The sequence below is a fragment of the Cyprinodon variegatus genome, unplaced genomic scaffold, assembly GCF_000732505.1.
Source record: "Cyprinodon variegatus isolate N-32 unplaced genomic scaffold, C_variegatus-1.0 Scaffold657, whole genome shotgun sequence".
Classification (NCBI taxonomy): domain Eukaryota; kingdom Metazoa; phylum Chordata; class Actinopteri; order Cyprinodontiformes; family Cyprinodontidae; genus Cyprinodon; species Cyprinodon variegatus.
In genome coordinates this window covers 155,111-173,204 of record NW_015151110.1, presented here as the reverse complement: position 1 = coordinate 173,204, position 18,094 = coordinate 155,111, and the positions used below count along the sequence as shown (strand labels likewise).

The 18,094-nt window shown below is 37.6% G+C and overlaps 1 protein-coding gene across 1 annotated transcript in view; it reads right to left on the bottom strand.

Moving 5' to 3' along the window:
* Positions 1-18,094, bottom strand: part of nck2 (NCK adaptor protein 2) — a 48,279-nt gene that overhangs the window by 8,733 nt on the left and 21,452 nt on the right. The window contains exon 2 of the mRNA XM_015393790.1: positions 3,529-3,770. Within this exon, the coding sequence (XP_015249276.1) occupies positions 3,529-3,754 (226 nt within the window). The 5' untranslated portion in view covers positions 3,755-3,770. The remainder of the gene's footprint in view (positions 1-3,528; positions 3,771-18,094) is intronic.

Below are 18,094 nucleotides of genomic sequence, written 5' to 3'. Positions count from 1 at the left end.
GCAAAGAAGAATGTACGACTCCATGAAGCTCCATCTTTCACTCTACCTCAATAGGAAAGGGATGCTTCTAACAAGGATAAAAATCCGACATTTAAGCAGCTGCTGAAATATAGCTGCTTAAATTGGTCTGTGATGCTGGTAAAAAGACCAAAAGAGCAGCAGGACTTTCAAATAAGAACTGGCTTGTGTTTTGGATATGAACATCTTGTAAGGCCAATGAATGCCTGGACTAAGGAGAAGGCTAGACAGAAATGTTTTATTTCAAAGAATGTGTTACACTCCGATGAGACCAAACTATAACTGTAAATACACAATGGCTACAGTAAAGCATGGTGATGGCACCGTTATGTTGAGGGGGTCACTTTTTCTGATAAACGTGAGGTTTTTGTCAAAGTAAACGTCTGTCTACCAGAAAGAAGTTTTTTTTGTCTTTTTTAATGACTTAGACAAACTTTATTGTGCGTATGAGTGTATACAATTTTTTATTTTTTTTTGTGCAGCAGCATAGCAGTGAAAAATAACAGGAACAATAATGTGCAGCAGTGATCAAAATGTAAACGGTGTGGGACAGACATGGTGCAAAAAGGCATTGATGTGGAAGGTTCAGAGCAGTTAAAAAATAAATAAATAGATATGGTGCAAAATGCAGTAAAAACATTGAGTTGAGTTCTATTCTGAATATTCACCATGTAGTGCAAGTATGGTGTTATCAGTGTGATGCAGAGTCTCGATTTGTGACTTGATTTAGAGTTTTCAACAGGTCAGCTGTCTGATGGTTGCGGGAAAAAAGCTGTTACAGAATCTGCTGGTCCTGCAGCAGAGGGAAGAGCCCATGGTGGGGGTGTGAGGGGTCGCTGATGATGTTATGGGCTCCGGACACGCAGCGTTGGGATGAATTTACAATTCAGTTCAAGCAAACATCCAGATTTGACTTAATGAGAGGGACGTTAAAATTTCAGAGTGGCGAAACCGCAGTGGGAATAACATCTGACAGGAGAAATCTTTGGGTTCACCTGAGGAGACGTCGTGGACAGAATATATTCTCTGGAGAATATTTACCAGAAAGATGCTCCAGATGTCAGCAAGTCAAAATGTGTAATAAGGATAAAAATGACCAAATATGATTGAGTCCTGAAATTTAATCAAAACCTGGATGGTTAAAGTACGACTGTAAGGCTTTTACTCTAATGCAACTGGGTTAGAGCAACTTCTTATCATTTTTACCTGAAATCAGGACATAGTGCCTCATATCGCCTGAAACAAATTGGGCCAACCTTGCAGTGTTCTTTAAAAACTCAAATGGACAGAAATGTAATGATCCCATTAGTTTTACAGGTGAGTCCTGACCCAGTTTCACCAATATTAAGGGCTATGCTTATTTTCTTTACCCACTGCCATTTTTTTTTTCTTTCCCAAGGAGATGAAAGTGGGGCATGGAGCAGCAGGCAGCCATTTATAGTTAAGACTCTGCTCAGATGGATGCTGACGATACGACTGCAGAATGCAGCAGAGATGGAGAGGAAAAGCTGGAGATAACAGTAATCAGAAATGCTCAAATAATGATGGAGTGAACTCACTGAGGGGGATTAAAACAAGGAGGAAAAAAAACCTCCACCAGATGACGAAATCAAGCTATCAGCCAATCAAATTATCTCTTGAAGTGAGTTACTTCCATTAGCACCTGACCCTCACCTATTGCTCATCACCTCATCATGAAAGTGTTCTCTCCTATTGGATTTTCACAGGCTTTTAACAGGAAAGAGCGCCTGGCAGGAAGGATGCTGCCAGGGCTGGAATGGGACGACGAGGCCATAAATGTTCCAGTCGATATGTAACTCAGTCAGAGAACAGGGAGGTAATCCATCATTCCCATACAGCCATTAGGTGTCTGATTGGTCCTGCAGTGTAACTACTGATAAGGTAAAAGCAGAAGTCCACAGTGACAGAGAAAGGAGCTGATGGAGCCTTAGTGACTGAGCCCCCCCGCCATTAGAAACCACTCAAACTGTGTGATCAGTGTTTTGGTGGAATTTCCACCAGGCGTTTCCATTTCCTGCCTGATTCCTCTCCTTTCCGTTTCCAGCCACTCAGGTGGGAGTAAATCTAACCACGAAAAGCTCAGAGGCAGCACTGCTAACCATTCATAGAGTCACAGAGCAGTTGAACCATTTTACATTTCCCTACCTTGATTTGAGCATCAGAAAGAACAGAAGCTACTTGATCAACCAAGGATGCTTGTTGGAGATCACATCAGTGACAGTGGGTGTTAAAGATTACCAATGTCACTACATGGTACCGTTTCCATATTATGAAATAGTGGAAATAAATCGGCCCACAATTTACCAAAATAAATCATTTTACTCTCTTATCAAAGTATGAACCTAAAAGCTCATCATGGTTTCCCTGCAGATATTTCTGTGGTTTGATTAATGAACTTCTAAATGGATGAAATGATAACAAAGGGATAGAAAAATCAATAAAGGAATGTTTGGCTCCATAGGAGCGACATCTGACCTTGGTTGTCTGTTTAGCTGTGGCAGTATCCTGCAGGATGGCAAACAGCAAAATCTGATCTAAAAACAAGTTAAACATTCTTAAAATAAGCGTCTTTGCCCTTAATTTGAGCAGCTATATAAGGTCTGCTAATGAAATTAGTATTTTAGATATTATGCACTTAGAGTAAAAAAATCTTATTTGGTAAATTGTCTGACGGAAAATAAACTTAACAAAAGATTAAAAAAAACTGACCGCATTATATTTCATTCTTTCCTGTGCATTACCTGGGTTGCTGCTGCCAATAACCTCATGTTCTGCTCTCAAGGTGACACATTTGGCCCTGCGCTTCAGATTTTAACCCCTTCTCTCTCCTAGCTAACTATATTGTTCTTCAGATCTGAATACTGGCTAAAACCTCCTCTGTTAAGCACCTGTTAACACCTTTACATAGAGAAAGCATGGAAATCACTCACTTTACTCTCCTTGCTTGCATTTGGAGCTAATGGACCATTAGATTTAAAGGTTCCAGACGTGGATTTAAATGCTTAAAAATCTCTCGATACAGACCAATAATTGGCATCATCCACTTGCCTTAATTGTGACGCAGGAAAATGTGCTTCAAAAGGCAGAAGTTATACTGTTATACGTCATTAGAAGTCTGTTTCTCTCACTTAATGAAAGAAAAGGAGAGACTTCCTTTTACCTGCACTATACACACTACTTTCCCTCCTCTAAGCAGAAAGCTGTACCCACACAGACAGGATAATATATCCAAGTCATGGCTGGGGACACTGAGCGACAGAGTGCTGACAGCTGAGAGCAATGGCCGAGTCAACAGGCTCCCTGGAGAGCTTGGCGACAGCTTCCAGCCAAGAAACACAGATAAAAAAACGTTTTAGTCTCTATGGAAATCCAGACTAAAAACAAACTCTCAGTGAACAGAAACCCACTCTCTCTTGGTAATCACTGTGGGATACAGATTTATCGTTTTGAATAAAAAGCATATCAACGTATAAGAGCTAACATTATTACCCAGAGTGTCTTTGATGTTCTTCACCAGCGAGCCTTTCTTCAGGCTGTTCTTGCGCTCTACGTAGTTCGATGGCACGTAGCCCGTTTGGTTGGCGGCGTTGCGGACGCGCCACCACGTCTTTGAGTCGTCCAAGAGGAAGAGGCGCTCATTTTTACGGATGTCAAGTTCCTGGTCCTGCTGGGCCGTGTAGTCCCACTTGGCTACAACAATCCCCTCCTCCGTCATCTTTCATGGAGTCCTCCTAGGAAGAAGAAGAAGAAGGAAGGACGTGAGTGAGTCACAAATCAACCACAAATATCAGAACCTAACAGTCAGAGAACCAGGGTTACAGGAGAAAAAAAAAAAGCTGTTAAAGTTTATTAGACTGAGCTAATATTGGTGTCTCTTCTAAAAGATTTACCACTTTGACCTGCATATTTGAACGGTAGGCCTGAATGGAAAAACTAAACATTGGGTTAAAGAGCACTTTGGCTTTATCAAGCATGGCAGAAAGTTTCCTACATTCTTTCACACCCGAACCAAAAACATCAAATCATAAAGCTAAATCATCACAAAGTAGTGCATGAAAAAACTGAAAGAAAACAATGAATCGTTTTTAAATCATTTTGAGAAATCAAATCGAGTTCAATCGACTTTATTTATAAAGCACGATTTCAATAAACACAAGGTTTCCAAAGTGCTGCACAAAAAATAAAATAACTAAAATAAGTAAAAGTAAATAAAATAAAAGCACTGCCAACACGGATAAAAATATGCGTGTGTATACATAAAATCTAAATTAAAACTTCACTTTTACAAAAATTTAAACCCAGTGCAGCCAGCATTGGTCCAACAGTTTGCAATTTAACGCAGGGTGGTGGCAGCATCATGCTGTGGGGATGCCTTTCCTCTGCAGGAACACCAAATACATTATTTCTGTAAGAGAACCTGCACACAGGTGGACTCTGTTTACTGTTAGGCCTAATTATTAAGGCAGGGGACTGGATTAGATTTTATTCAGGGTATCAATACGTACTTTTCGTGGAAACTTAATTCTACTTCATATCTCTGCATGGCGCTGTTTCACCTAAAACCATTGCATAATAAAAGCTAACTAAACGTGAATAGATTAGAGGGGTATGAATACTTTTGCACTTTGAGCTGTTTTTGTGGGGCTTAGCCCTGCTGTTTGGAGTAAGAAGTCATTAAAAAATGATCCACATTCATCCCTGAGTAAAATAGCTTAAGTGCTTATCCCTGCTCACATAGGGTATTAGTTCGGATAAATCTAGGAATGGTTTCCCGTCCATTACATAACCAGGATAAACGTTAATGGTGATATTTTAAGCATGAACTGACATTAAATCTTTAATTCCTCAAGTGGTAATTGTGGCAGCATATATGTCACGTAGTCAAGGCGCCAGGTACCAGCATTAGCTGAGAGCATGAAGCTTGGATGACAGAAACTAGAGCTCTGTTGGCATCCCAGCATTTCAGGGTTATTTTGGCAAAGAGCAGGACAGACACATGAAAATCAATTTATGTGCCCTTGCTTGTGCACAAACACACAAACAAACCTTGCCTTTCGGGGTTGTTTATTTATTTATTCTAGACAGGCAGTGGGCGATTATATGCTCTATTTCACCGGGCTTTGAGTAAGGTCATTGACGTGGGTCAACCAGACCACCTTCGGACCACAGTTCCTAAAGGCCGACTCTATGCATGTAGGGATGAGGTATGTTTGACGTAGACCTGTAGGCTTTGAGAAAAACCTCAGTGATAAAGGCAACCTCATTCTATGAAAGAATCTAACCAATCCAGTTTATATTTAGCTCAGGCTGGGAGTCTGCAAACAAGCATTACAACAAAAAAGGAAAGGTTCACCGCTTGAAAGAAATTAATGAATGAAGAACACTTGGTACAACAAAGCCCTATTTTGTTAATCTTTAACCTTTAAAGATAAGATTTAAAGTTAGTGTTCTTTCCGAGTAATAAATCAAACCCCAATACTTAATCCCAAGCAAGATTGTGATTAGCTATTGAGACATTAGATGCAACCAACCCTTCGACTAAAATAGTCTTCCGCATTAAAAGGCAAATAATAGATATGTATCGAGTTTTTTTCCCCCATCATGCTGAAATGTTCAGTCATTAACTGAATCAAACAGAAACCCCCGCCGAGTTTAAAATGGAAAACAACATTGATTTGAGTGTATGAAGAAGCATGAGAGTGAGATTACCCATGAATATTCAATGCATGTGAACAACAGATAGTAAAAAAAAAAAAAAAAAGGCCCATTAGGTTGTATTAAAGATGTGAGGAAAGCATTCTGTGTAATATTTACATGCATTTTAAGAGAGGCTAAACTGAGGAAACAGAACCTGTGATAAGCATCTCTTAAATTAGGCGTTATAAAAAGATTCCATTAGCGTTGGAAAGATTTATATCTTCTGTGTAGATTACTTATTAATGCACAGTGATAGGGGCAGCGGAAAATAGCTCTCCTTTTGCACAACCAGATAGATTTATCTAAGTTTCAATTAGGCTACAACTGCAGAGCAAAAGATGAGTGTAAACCTTCCTACTGCTATGGTCTCAACCAGCAGTTTGTGTCACTGCAGGGGAATGTCTAATAGCTGCTCCACAGCAGCTCAAGCACAACAGTTTGCACAGAAAATGTGCCTCTGCTTGCCGTCACTAAAGCTGTCAAACTGGCTCTTGCCTCCCAAGCTGAGGGAGAGGGATAGCAGAGGGAGGGAGAGTTGTGTAAAAGTGAAAAGTTTGTGCAAAAATGACTGCAAGTTAAACAGCTCGACTTTCTAGGACTTGTGATTTTTTTTTTCCTTTTTTTTTTTAAACACAGTGGAGCAACAAAGATATTTTGACAGTTAAGGATGGGACAAAGACAACAGCTGGGCTCCTTTAGAGCAGGAAGGGAAATGAATCAGAACAACAGATTTATGACTAAAGAGGGATGGGGGCGTCAGCTCTTCCAGGAGAAAGGAGGTGTGCTTTGGCCTCTGTGCGTCTGGCAGCAGTAGCTGGATTAGACTGGATTACTACTCTCATTGAATTTTACAACGTTTATAAAATCAGACAACTACTTCATTGTTGCAGTTTCTAGCAAAAAATATTTACATTTGGTCTTGCTGCAATCTTCTGTCACAGGCATAGCACAGATATTTCTTGTCTGCTTTTTGCAAAATAGCTCAAACTCAATGAGATAGAATGTGGAGAAGCTTTGCCTGGGCTTTAACTAGGCCAGTCTAAGAGATTCAACCTAAATAACTGCAGAGTAGCTCTGACTGTACGGTTTGAAATGCTGCTCTTATGGAAGTACTTCTGCACAATGTTGGTGAAACATTAGGAGAATATTAGGTTGACCGTATGACTGACTAAATAAAAAAAACAATACATGGTCATTTCTACAGCATCGGCTCACTTTGATTTAGGACAAACGTCTTCTTTAGACACAAAAGTGTCCTCTTCTTTTTTTTCTTTTTCATTTTTTGTTTGCTTTTTGTTCTTTTGCTATGACAAAAGCACTTTTGTAGAAGTTTACCATAAGAGGACCCTGTGACTGGAGGTGCGATACATGCATGTAAATCGTTAATAGTGGTACCTGGGGCAAAAATTCTTTTCAGGCTGAAAAACTGTGAAATAAACACTATCATAACAAAGAATCTGTGTATATTGCTTTATTTAAAGATGAATACATATATATANATGAAATAACATGCCGGGGGTCACGCTACTAAAGAGGAACAATTCAGTCATTCATCTTTTCTGCTCAGCCCATTTCTTCTTTTTGTCTCTTTGCTAATACTTTTTCTTTTGTTCTTATTCCCCACATTGGGAGGAGCCGTTTCCATTTCCCTTAATATGCAAACTATCAGATTAACCCAGTAAGTGAGGCTCTGATCCACCTGACGTGGAGGGATTGGTTTGGGAGTCTGAGGGGTGCAGGGGTGGTCCACGCTTTCATAGCTTTGACTCCAAGTCCTCTAACAGTTTTCTCACTATATAGGTAAATCAGGACCTTAAAAAAATAAATAAATGAATAAAAAAAAATCAGAATTTCTGCAGTTATGCTTATTAAAATTAAGAGGATCAACCTATATTTTTATTTTGACAAATTTTGACTTGTTACACTGAGAGATCCATGCATTAATGTCATATTGCTGAAAAATTAAGCAATAATTTAATAATTTCCATTTAAGCAAATTGTTTTAGTGAAAAAGTTGCCCATCTGGAGCCTAAAAACATTCCTTTCTCGATGAACAACAAGAATCACAAAAATAATTGCTGGAATAAATGCTTAAAATACAGTGGTCCAAGCTCCCTGTAGCAATACTGATGTGCTGAACAGCAGTAACTCAAGGATGAAATATAAATATGTTGTGCAGTCCGAGCTGGAATATTAACCTGCATCCAAGTTTTAAGTTTTGCAACCTAACAAAGGCTTGAGTTGAGTAGCTTCACCACAGCATGATGCAACCACCATGTTTCCCCAGCGAAGGGGACGTTCAGGATGATGCAAAATGTTGGTTTACTTCCATATTGTCATTTAAATGTAATTTCCAAAGTTTCATTTTGATTCATCTGATCAAAGCACCTGTTTTTACAGTGTTGTGTTATTTGGGTTCACTGGAGTGAAGGCCTAAATATAAAAGCACAAGAGTTAGTTCTTCCTGAGTATCCAGATACTCTGTTTTTTTTCCCACAGGCGAAAAACCCCCAAAAACTATTATGTTGTTTGGCGACTCCAAAGATGCAAATGTGTTTGCATGGTTATGCATTTCTGTGCTGCCCTGCGATGGACTGACGACTTGTCCAGGATGTACCAAGTCTTTTGCTAACAGACTATAAGAGACAGGTCATCCTGATGGACAAGTGTTGAAAGATGGAGGTTTTTTTCATAATTTTTGGCTAATCCTTCAAATGACCCTACAAATCAAGGCGTTCTAAAACTCTTCGCTTCTTAACTTCAAGTAAAGACCAGTGGAAAACATACACAGCAATGTACAAAAGATCTTTATTTGCTTTAATCTTCCCAATTTTTATAGCTACACAACTTATTTTTTGATAGAGGCAGTAAAGAAAAATGCCTCTCATTGAGCACACACCCAACAAATTCAGATGAAGGAAAAGAGGAAGGCTTTACAGCTCAAACTCCTCATGACCCCCTGGTCTCTTACACAGAGATTTTAAGAGAGAAAGATGAGCAAGAGGCTGCTGAGCTGGGGTTCGACAGCACTTCACAGGGGGAGTGTTCAGAGGCTCTTTCAACAGCTCACAAAGAGGGAGGCAGGAAATAAAAGAGGATTATAAAAAAGAGGGAATGTTTAAAGGAGAGAAAAAAAAAAACGTTTGGCAGAGCTTTATGTGTTTGGCATTCAGGTCAAATGCTCCCAAATTTCAACCAATAGCAGACCACCCCCCCCTTACAAAGTTTGCAGTAGCTGCCGCTCACAGGAAGGAGGAGGACTGCTTTGCTCCCTGCTGGCAATCAGTGTCGGAAACATTTAGAGCGAAACCCAACACACTGAAAGAGGAGGAAGCCAGATTTGATGTAAAAGCCACTAAGACCTTTTGTGATTTAAAGATATTTAATGCTTGTCCTCTCAAGAGGATTCATCTGCCCACAAAAGCAGACCGAGGGAGAGTTGGATACCATTCAAATGCACTTAAGGATGAAGATGTGATCCATATGTCTGCCTGCTGCTGCCACATTTCTTTATGTTTCATTAAGCAAAAAAAAAAAAACATACTAATACACCTCAAACAAATTACTAGGCATATCAATAATCTATCTTTAGAATTGTTAAATGGAAGGATCGGTGTATGAGAAGAACATCTGCTTTCGCATCATGTGGTTGCTTTTCACTCCTCTTTACTTTCACAGGGATAAAGTGTTCTACACATAAATGCATAATGTAAAAAAAAAAAAAAGTTTATCAAACCACAACAGGATGATATTAAAGCATTTAATGTTGTCAGCATGAAAAAGGACAAACAAGTGGAGAAGACTTTAACCACAAAGTCTAAGGCAGGCCAGTGGTAAGACTGAGGAGGCTTCTTCTAACTCAGCTATTCAAAGGAAGGAAAGAAAATTTGTTTTTTTCTGGGAAGTCGGGCATTTTTACAGAGAATCCCGACCTAAGTTCCTTCCACAAGGTTAGGAACTTGTAGAATACAAAAATTAAATGCTTAAATGTGTGATCAAATGAGTTAAATTCATCTGTGTGTTCCTAGTAACTTTAAAACATCAAAAATATGCAGCTTGTGTTGTCATATTTTTATTAATAATTTTATTTTAGACCATTTGGTAAACAAATTATCTGCAACGTAAGAATAACCTAACCTGCACAGCATATTTAACAAGCAAATGAAATACTGCAATACTGTAAAGGCGCTTAGATGCAAATTTGGAAAGACATAAATTTTTTTTTACCGTTTTCCATCTTTCCCTGTCCTTGATATCCACATTTGATCAGTGGTGGGGCGTCAGGGCCTTTAAAGCCTTCACTGCTGGTCTAAAATCAACATGAAACACTAACCTATATTAACAACCTAAACTTTAATTTGCTTCTTTCCAACTGTAGAAATGTATTCAAAAAAAAAAAAAAAAAAATTCTCTATATTTTGTAATGTTTCTCTTGGCTGCGCTGCTTCCATCACATTTATGTGGTTGCTACATTTGTCCGATCCAATTTCCATTTTCGTTGTCTTTGTGTTGCTATGTCAATCAAACCTGCACAGGGCCTTCAGAATCAGCAGTATTAGCTGAACCCACCTTAACAAGATTCATGACGAGCTTTATTTTCAATGAATAAGACTTTAGATTTGCTCCACAGGAACAGCCAGAGGGCCCACCCTAATGTCAACATTTTCTGTCCTCTGGTCAGTGAGAGCAAAACGTTTACAGACAAATTAAGCTAGCGACAATCTGCATTTTAGATGTGCTTTAGTTAAAAGTTTAATGTCAGCTGACATTAAAGCCTCTCAGTGATAAGTGTACGGAAAACAAAGCGACGATGCCAACAGAACAAGCAATGACTTTAACACATTTAAAAGGTGCAGGAAAGGGAAAGATAGACTGAATTTAAATAATAGTAGTGAAGTTGGTATTCAGTCCAAGTAAATTGGTTATAAATAAATACAACTGCTAGGGAACAAATAAAGGATTAATCATTTTACAACAAACATCCTGACACACAAAAGTTATTTTGTTTTTACAATGTTAATTGTCTGTCTGATTCAGTGCAGTTCCACCATTTAAAAAAAGCTCATTGCCTCTATATTAAAACAGCCACCCATCATCATCATCATCATCATCATCATCATCATCATCATCATCGTTCATGTTTGATTCATCTGCCCGTAACTCCAAACAATGCTTTTCTATTGTCAATCACAGAGGATAATCATTTATTTAGGTGCGCAGCTGCATAGAGGGGAGGGGCTTACTGTCAATTTCCACTACATCCGACTTCTCTCAGCTGCAAAATGCAGCAAATATGGAGTCATTAGAATCAATTAACACAGCCATTGCAGGGCAGCGCAGGGCAACAGTGAGCAGACAGCACAATGGTAAAAGTCAACTTGATTCTATTTTTGCCAGACCTCTGCAGAGACCCTTACAGAGACCGGTAGTGTAAAGGTATAATGGAAGATTTTGGTGAATTTTTGAAAAGACCCGTCCTCTCCAGTTTTTAAAAAAAAGTGCACATGCACAACCCTGTACCCGACAGGGAACGCATATTAAAAGCGTGCAAGAGCATGTAGGAGCCCATTCCTCCTCGTGCACGCTCTGTTTAAAATTTGCTTTTCTCATAGTTCATATAAGCTTAGTTTCCAAAAGAAGATTTGCAATTTTTTGACTATGTCAGACTCACCACCAGCATGTGAAAATGGGGACGAGCACGTAGGACATCCTTACGTAAACATATCACCAGAATGATTGACAATTAAGACGACCGCTTCATCTACCCTGAAAAAGAGCATCCTTCGCTATAACTTTAAGTTGTGCGAATTAGAAATCACACACATTAGATCTATTAAAGAGCTGTATATATTACCTCAGAATAACAAAATATATCAAATATAAAAAGCTTGTTTTCAACAACAAGTTTTGTCCAGGTCAGAATCACAGACTGATGTGATGGTGTGAAAAGGTAACCACTAATTTACCAAATATTGCTCAAAAAGCTTTTCTTTTTTCTGGTTTAATGCTCTTGAAGAGAGCAGTTCCACTTTCACTTCCTGTCATCACTTAAGTCTTTCTCTTGAGGAGAATTTGAGGTTATACATTTGGCCTCAATTGCAAAAAAAAAAAAAAAATCTTTTATTTTTAATATACATAGTTATTCTCTTTGTCTCTTCCCCTGTCCATTGTAGACCCCTGCCTTCTACCGATCAAAATCCCAGCTAAACAAAGGCAGGTCTAAGCTGTAGATCCACAAAGAAAAGCAGAACGTTAAGCCAGACATTACGACATCTAATTAATCTACCACTGAGAGAATAATCACTTTAAAATCTTCAATTATCTTCAAATATCTAATGCAATTGCACAAAAAGGATTACCTTACTAGAGTGCGTTAAGAACAAAAGATTGCTTTTGATAAAAGATTAAAAATTCTACCTTAGCAATTTTTCTAATCTTTTAATATTTTGTGTTTAATAAAAGTTAGGGTATAACAAATTTAAGTAAATGGAAAAGGGGTCAATGCACAGTAGCTCACTGAAAATGAAAACAGAAAAGCATCAAGTTTGGCACCCAGAAAGAATTTTCTACTTTGAAACTAATCACGTTCGCCAGGGATTAGTATGCAAACGATTTGATTAGTAAGAAGCTGTCATCTACAACAGACAGCAGGAGCTAAATGTGTGTTGGAGGTGTTTGCTGCAGAGCAGAAGGCGAAGGTCAGACGACGGATGCCTTTTTATCCCGGTGTAAACAGAGTTTAACGGGTGATGTTTCGTAGGTTTGAAGGAGGCCAGTTTGTCTGATCCTGCAACCGTCATCATCTTTTACTGTGTAGTGAAAAGTGTTTCTGTCATGCTGGACAGACAAAGACATAACAGCAGAATTCAATAGATCATGCATCTCCTTGTTTGCTCTGGTGCACTTGACGGCTCAAATTCTTGCAAATCAAATCATTTACATGCCAATTGCCGCTTTTAATGCAGACTAAATTACAGTAAAATCAGATCACTCCCTTTAGCTGTTTATGCGCAATTTTCAAAGCGTAAGAGCCGAACTTGATGTGTAACCTGAGGGTGTGTACCACCAGGGGTCACAGTCAGGTTTATTTTAATAATTTATATGCAGGATTCTAAATTAGTGCTGCTAGACATCAGAAAAAAAATAACAGGAGAAACCTTTCCAGGATATTACAGTGATGCTACCAGCCTTTTCCTAATCATCCCAATTTCCTTAGTGCTTCCTGTAAACCTGAGGAGACGACTCTTTAAGAAGCTGTTTGAGTCCATCCATCTGATCAAACAGTATCAGCAAGTGGAGGGTTGAAAGAACAACACTTAAAACACTCCATTCAAACAAACAATTGCTAACATATTTGTAATTAGAGTTCTATATAAAAAAAAACAATTCTTCACTGTTAATTAGAAGAAATATTGGTATTAGTGCTATATGTATGCTTATAATACAGCCAGTGAAATGAATAACACATAATGTTACTTTTTAAACAATGTGGGTTTTAACAGTATTAATATTCTCTACATGTTTAACTTTACATTTAATCAGATTAGCATCTCATCCCTAAATTTAGTCAGAATAACAGCTGTGTATGAACTCCCACTTTTTAATCATCTCTTGCAGCGAAGCAACACACTTTACTCACCAGTATCAGATATCACATTACAAGAGTTTCTGTTTTGGTTAAAGTGTTAGTTTAAGCAGAGGAACGCAGTACACAAGTTGTGATTGGCTATAAACGTGTACCCTTGAAGTTCAGAAATCCTGATAAATCCAAGTTTCTTTTTGTTTTTAGGCCCAACAACAACTAAGGAAGTTTAAATGCTTTCCTTTCTTCTTTTTACTATGGTTGACCGACTACTTGCTTAAGAGCACACAGTGCTAGTTTCCTTTGCACACCTCCCAGCACACTAAATACATAATGTTTCAGCTCTACAGAGCGGCCTGTTCTCAGGAAATGTAATAATCTGGTCCTCGTTACACCGCCGCTCGCTGCCTTGCAGGCTCACTCACCAGCATAAATTTCATTGTATCTTTTTATCTGGATTTCTGAGCAGGTAATTCATGAGAAAATGACTATTTTTAACTGTAGTGTAGTTCGGTGCATCTTGCAGGGCGAAAGTAGAGAGCATAGTTTACACTAATATTGCAGATGTTTCTCCTCCAGTTGAAGAGACAAAAGCACTTGAAATGATGTAAAGGGGAAGTGATGGAGAGAAATAAAAGTCGAGGGTTATTTATGGGTCCAGTTAGAAGATTATCGTTGATCATAAAAAACTAAGGATGTCCTGTTAGCATAGAAAAGATGACCTGTTTTGCTACAGAGTTTATGACCTGACTAACTCTTCCTCAAACAGGAAGTCTACAACAGCCCATTTAGAGATAAAATATACACTTTGTTCATTTATAGCTTCCATATTTAGAAGTGAAAATATAGTATTTTTTTCTCTTAACTTATACAGAACATTTATCTAATATAAAACTATCAACATGATACCTCTAAGTATCGTCCATCCATGCAGTGAGATTTTGGGGATTTTCATTTAATGGGGGCAGATATTTATAAAAAATATGCAAAAGATTTTCGTTGGGACATTGTCCTAAAGTAAAGATTGAGTTGAAATGCATCTCGGAAAAACTTTTTTGAGGTTACTGTATTGCAGGCAAACTCCCTCAATTCATGAAGGTGCAGAAATAAATATCAAACAATATTGTTGGATTTACCCAGTATTTAAGAACCACCACTTAGTCTGGATGTGGAAAAACATTTCTGATTTGAACTTCTGTGAAATAAAAATATGCAATATGGACAAAATTAGGGCTGCAACCAACGATTATTTTGATAACTGATTAATCTCTCAATTCTTTTTTAAATGAATCGATTAATAATTGGATAGAAAAAGGTTCCTTAAAGCGGATTTTTTTTACAGAATTAAACCAGGTGATAGCAAAACTTTTTGACTTATGGAGTTCTGGACAGAGTATTCATTTGAAAAACTTTTCTTCTATCTGTAATGCAAAATGAAATATTTTGGTATGATTATAGCTTAAGCAGGTAGCTTAATAATGTTTTAGGGTCTATAATCCAGTTAACAATTAATAGATTAGTGAATTGGTTTAGGATTTTTTCCATAATCAGTTAATCATGATTAATCCTATTGATTCCTTCCTCCTTAATCCCTTTTTGGGGACATTCTTTTGGCAGACTGGTCAGTGCACATGACTTCCACCTGGGAGTCTATGGGATCAAATCTTCCCACAGCCTTCCACTCTGAGTGAACCCCACACTGCTCCCTGGGCGCCGCACAATGGCAAGTCCACTGCTCCCCAAGGGGATGGGTTAAATGCAAAGTGTTCATTTTGTTGTTCTGTACTTGTGACAGTTTAATGACAATAAAAGCTTGACTGTGGATCAGCTGATGAATCCATTCAGTATTGATGTCACAAAGCTGTCAGTGCCTGTTAGACACTATTCAACAAAAGAGTGAGCATAGCGCATTAATACAACTGACTCGTATGATCATTTAACTCAAAATACAATAATTTTATGTCTCTGGCAAGATAATCATAAATTGAAATGATTACCTGGCAACACTGATTCCACCCAAGTAAAATCTTGATCACCAAGATCTACATCAGGCGTGGGCATAAATGTCCAGTTCAGTCCACTCAAGTGGCCATAATATGCTACTCATAAACAGTTTTAATGCATACCACCTGTAAGATTATCACCAATGAAATACTGCATAAAATCTCTGTCATGATTTCTAAATAAAAATGAAAGTATGGAAACTTTAAAGTTACATTTAATGGAGACCTTTTTACTACTCTAACGTGTTAACGCTTTAGTATGTGATGTAAATAGTCCATCCAAAAAACTCCCACTACGTAAAAATGGCCATATTTACAAATGAAATGTTACTACTACTCGAGATATAGAAGGTTCAACCTTGTCTTCAAGATTTTTTTTTACATTTTGCCACTATTTATTTTTCAAACAGACAAGGGATTGGGAATGCCACAGGAAATTTTGAGGAAAGGGGCAGAAAGAAAAATGTTGGTTACAAATTTGCATCATACAGCGAGATGAATCCATTAATACACATTAACATATACCTGTCAAGATCTTCAAGTTTGTTAATAGTGTTAATGAGGCAACATGGGAGGGAAACCAAACCAGCCGTATCTAAATGATGCATAAGTAATATGGATTCTTTACAACATTAAGGATCAATATGCATAAAATATCAAAAATACCCTATAGTTGTAATTCTATAAACCTGATGGGTTCAACAAACTATTGCCTTTTCTCTAGAGATGGATGCGAAGATTGAAATAAACTATTTTGCAAACAAGAAAACAATCCAGACATCCTTCTCTGAAATTCTTACCTCCAATCCCTCTTTCAAAGTGTAACACAAACCACAGCTGACTATCACTCTGGTTGGAGATTTAACTTCCCTTTGTACCCTCAGCTCCAGAGGTTTTCTCCCTTCTCCTCCCTCAGCTATAAACCTGAATTATTCTCTTTGATCAGATTCTACCTTCAGGCTCCCATGAGAAAACAGTCCAACGCACAAATAAAAATGCAACAAGAGTGTAAAGATATGCAAACGTGTTGGATAAAAAACTAGAAGTGACATTAAACTATATTCTGTATGTGGCAACCCTAATATGCATGACTTTCCTCTCTTTTGTGTTGAGCATTTTTTGTTGCATCTCTACTGGGATTAAGATTTAAAACAAAGTGGTCTCTACATTAACCGCATTGCAATAATCCCATTAGTGCACTTAGGGAGAGAGCCATGGGACAATAAAAACCAAACAAAAACAATTTGGATTGGATCTGTAAGTTCTTCCATCATTGCAGTGGCAGGCTAACAGAAATAAACCCTAATATTTCAACCTAGTGAAATTCGGGCCTGGGTGAAGTAATGGAGTGGACAGGTAGCTACATGTTTTATTAAACTGCTGCAAAGCCTTAAATTAGTAAGCTTCAATATTTCGCTTTCAAATCATTTGACAGGACAGTTAAACTACTCACCCCAAATCTTTTATTTCTTGCTAATTAACTGTATAAATAGATACTCTACATATCCTGGGTGTTATTATAACAATTCACTGTACATTTGTTGATGTGATGTAACCCAGGAAAACTGATGTCAGCAGCTCTACCCTGGCAGCTGCTCACTGTCGAGTCGTTCCTGCTGCACACCATTGTATGCTTACGGAAAGGAAAATAAATGATTATTTTTCATAATAGAAAAAGAAAATCAGAAGAAATTACGACTAAAAAGTGATAGGACCTAAGAACTATTGGGAAAATCCCTCTGATTTCCAAGAAGAAAAAAAACTAAATATTATTATTGAACAAAAAAAAGCAGGGATTGTCTTTCTGGTCTAAAATAATGTTTTGGTATCAATTTTGTGCCGATGGACCAAAACACATGAAAGATATACATTTTTGTTCATCAAGAGTGTTTGGTTTGGATATTTATTGACGGTCACCATGGGAACCACCGTTTGTGGGAGGAGGAAGCATCCACATATAATTTATGAGCTAGCAGCTCAAACAGGTAGTAAAGACGGTAAGGAGAATAAGGCAAGGTGAATATTTTGCCTTATTTGAGTGCTCTGTAGCAAACTACCACCACTGAGATCATTCTGCTCCCCATGTTTGTGTTGCTGTCTACCATAGTGTGGCTGTTCATCACCAATGAGATCAATTTGATTTTATTTTTAAAATGTAATTTTTTTGTAATTTTTTAAAATGTAATTTTAATCCATTTTATTATCATGAACAAAATATTCAGTAAGAAATCGATATAAAAATGAACCATAGATATAACCCAGTTTTCGGATACACATGGGAACTTTCTCTAAAGGAATTTGAGCTGGGAGTTGTTGCTGCTATTCTGCTCGTCTTTCTTGCTCATGTTTATTTACCTTTGTTGCACAACCTAATTTTGCTCCGTGAAGCACAAGGGACACACTGAAACTAGGGTTAAAAAGTTTGGTTTTGGTTTTAGTCCCTACATACATAAAATGAATCACATAAATACTTTTAACTTTATCAGGAATTATTAGGTTTTGTTAAATGCAAAAATGATTAAATCAGACTATTAGCATGTCTATTAATCCAAACACATTGAGTGTAATTTAGAAAATCTCCAAAAAAAATCTCCTAGCTAATGATTTAGAATCAGGTTTAGGGGTTATCCTTATAGACTCCAGAAAATTAAAAAACAAAGACCCATATGGCTGAAGAAAATATATCAAAATGAACCCTAAAAGGTTATTTTTTTATTGGTAAACTAGGGCTTAATTGTGATTAATCGATTATTCAAATAATTGTCAACTAATT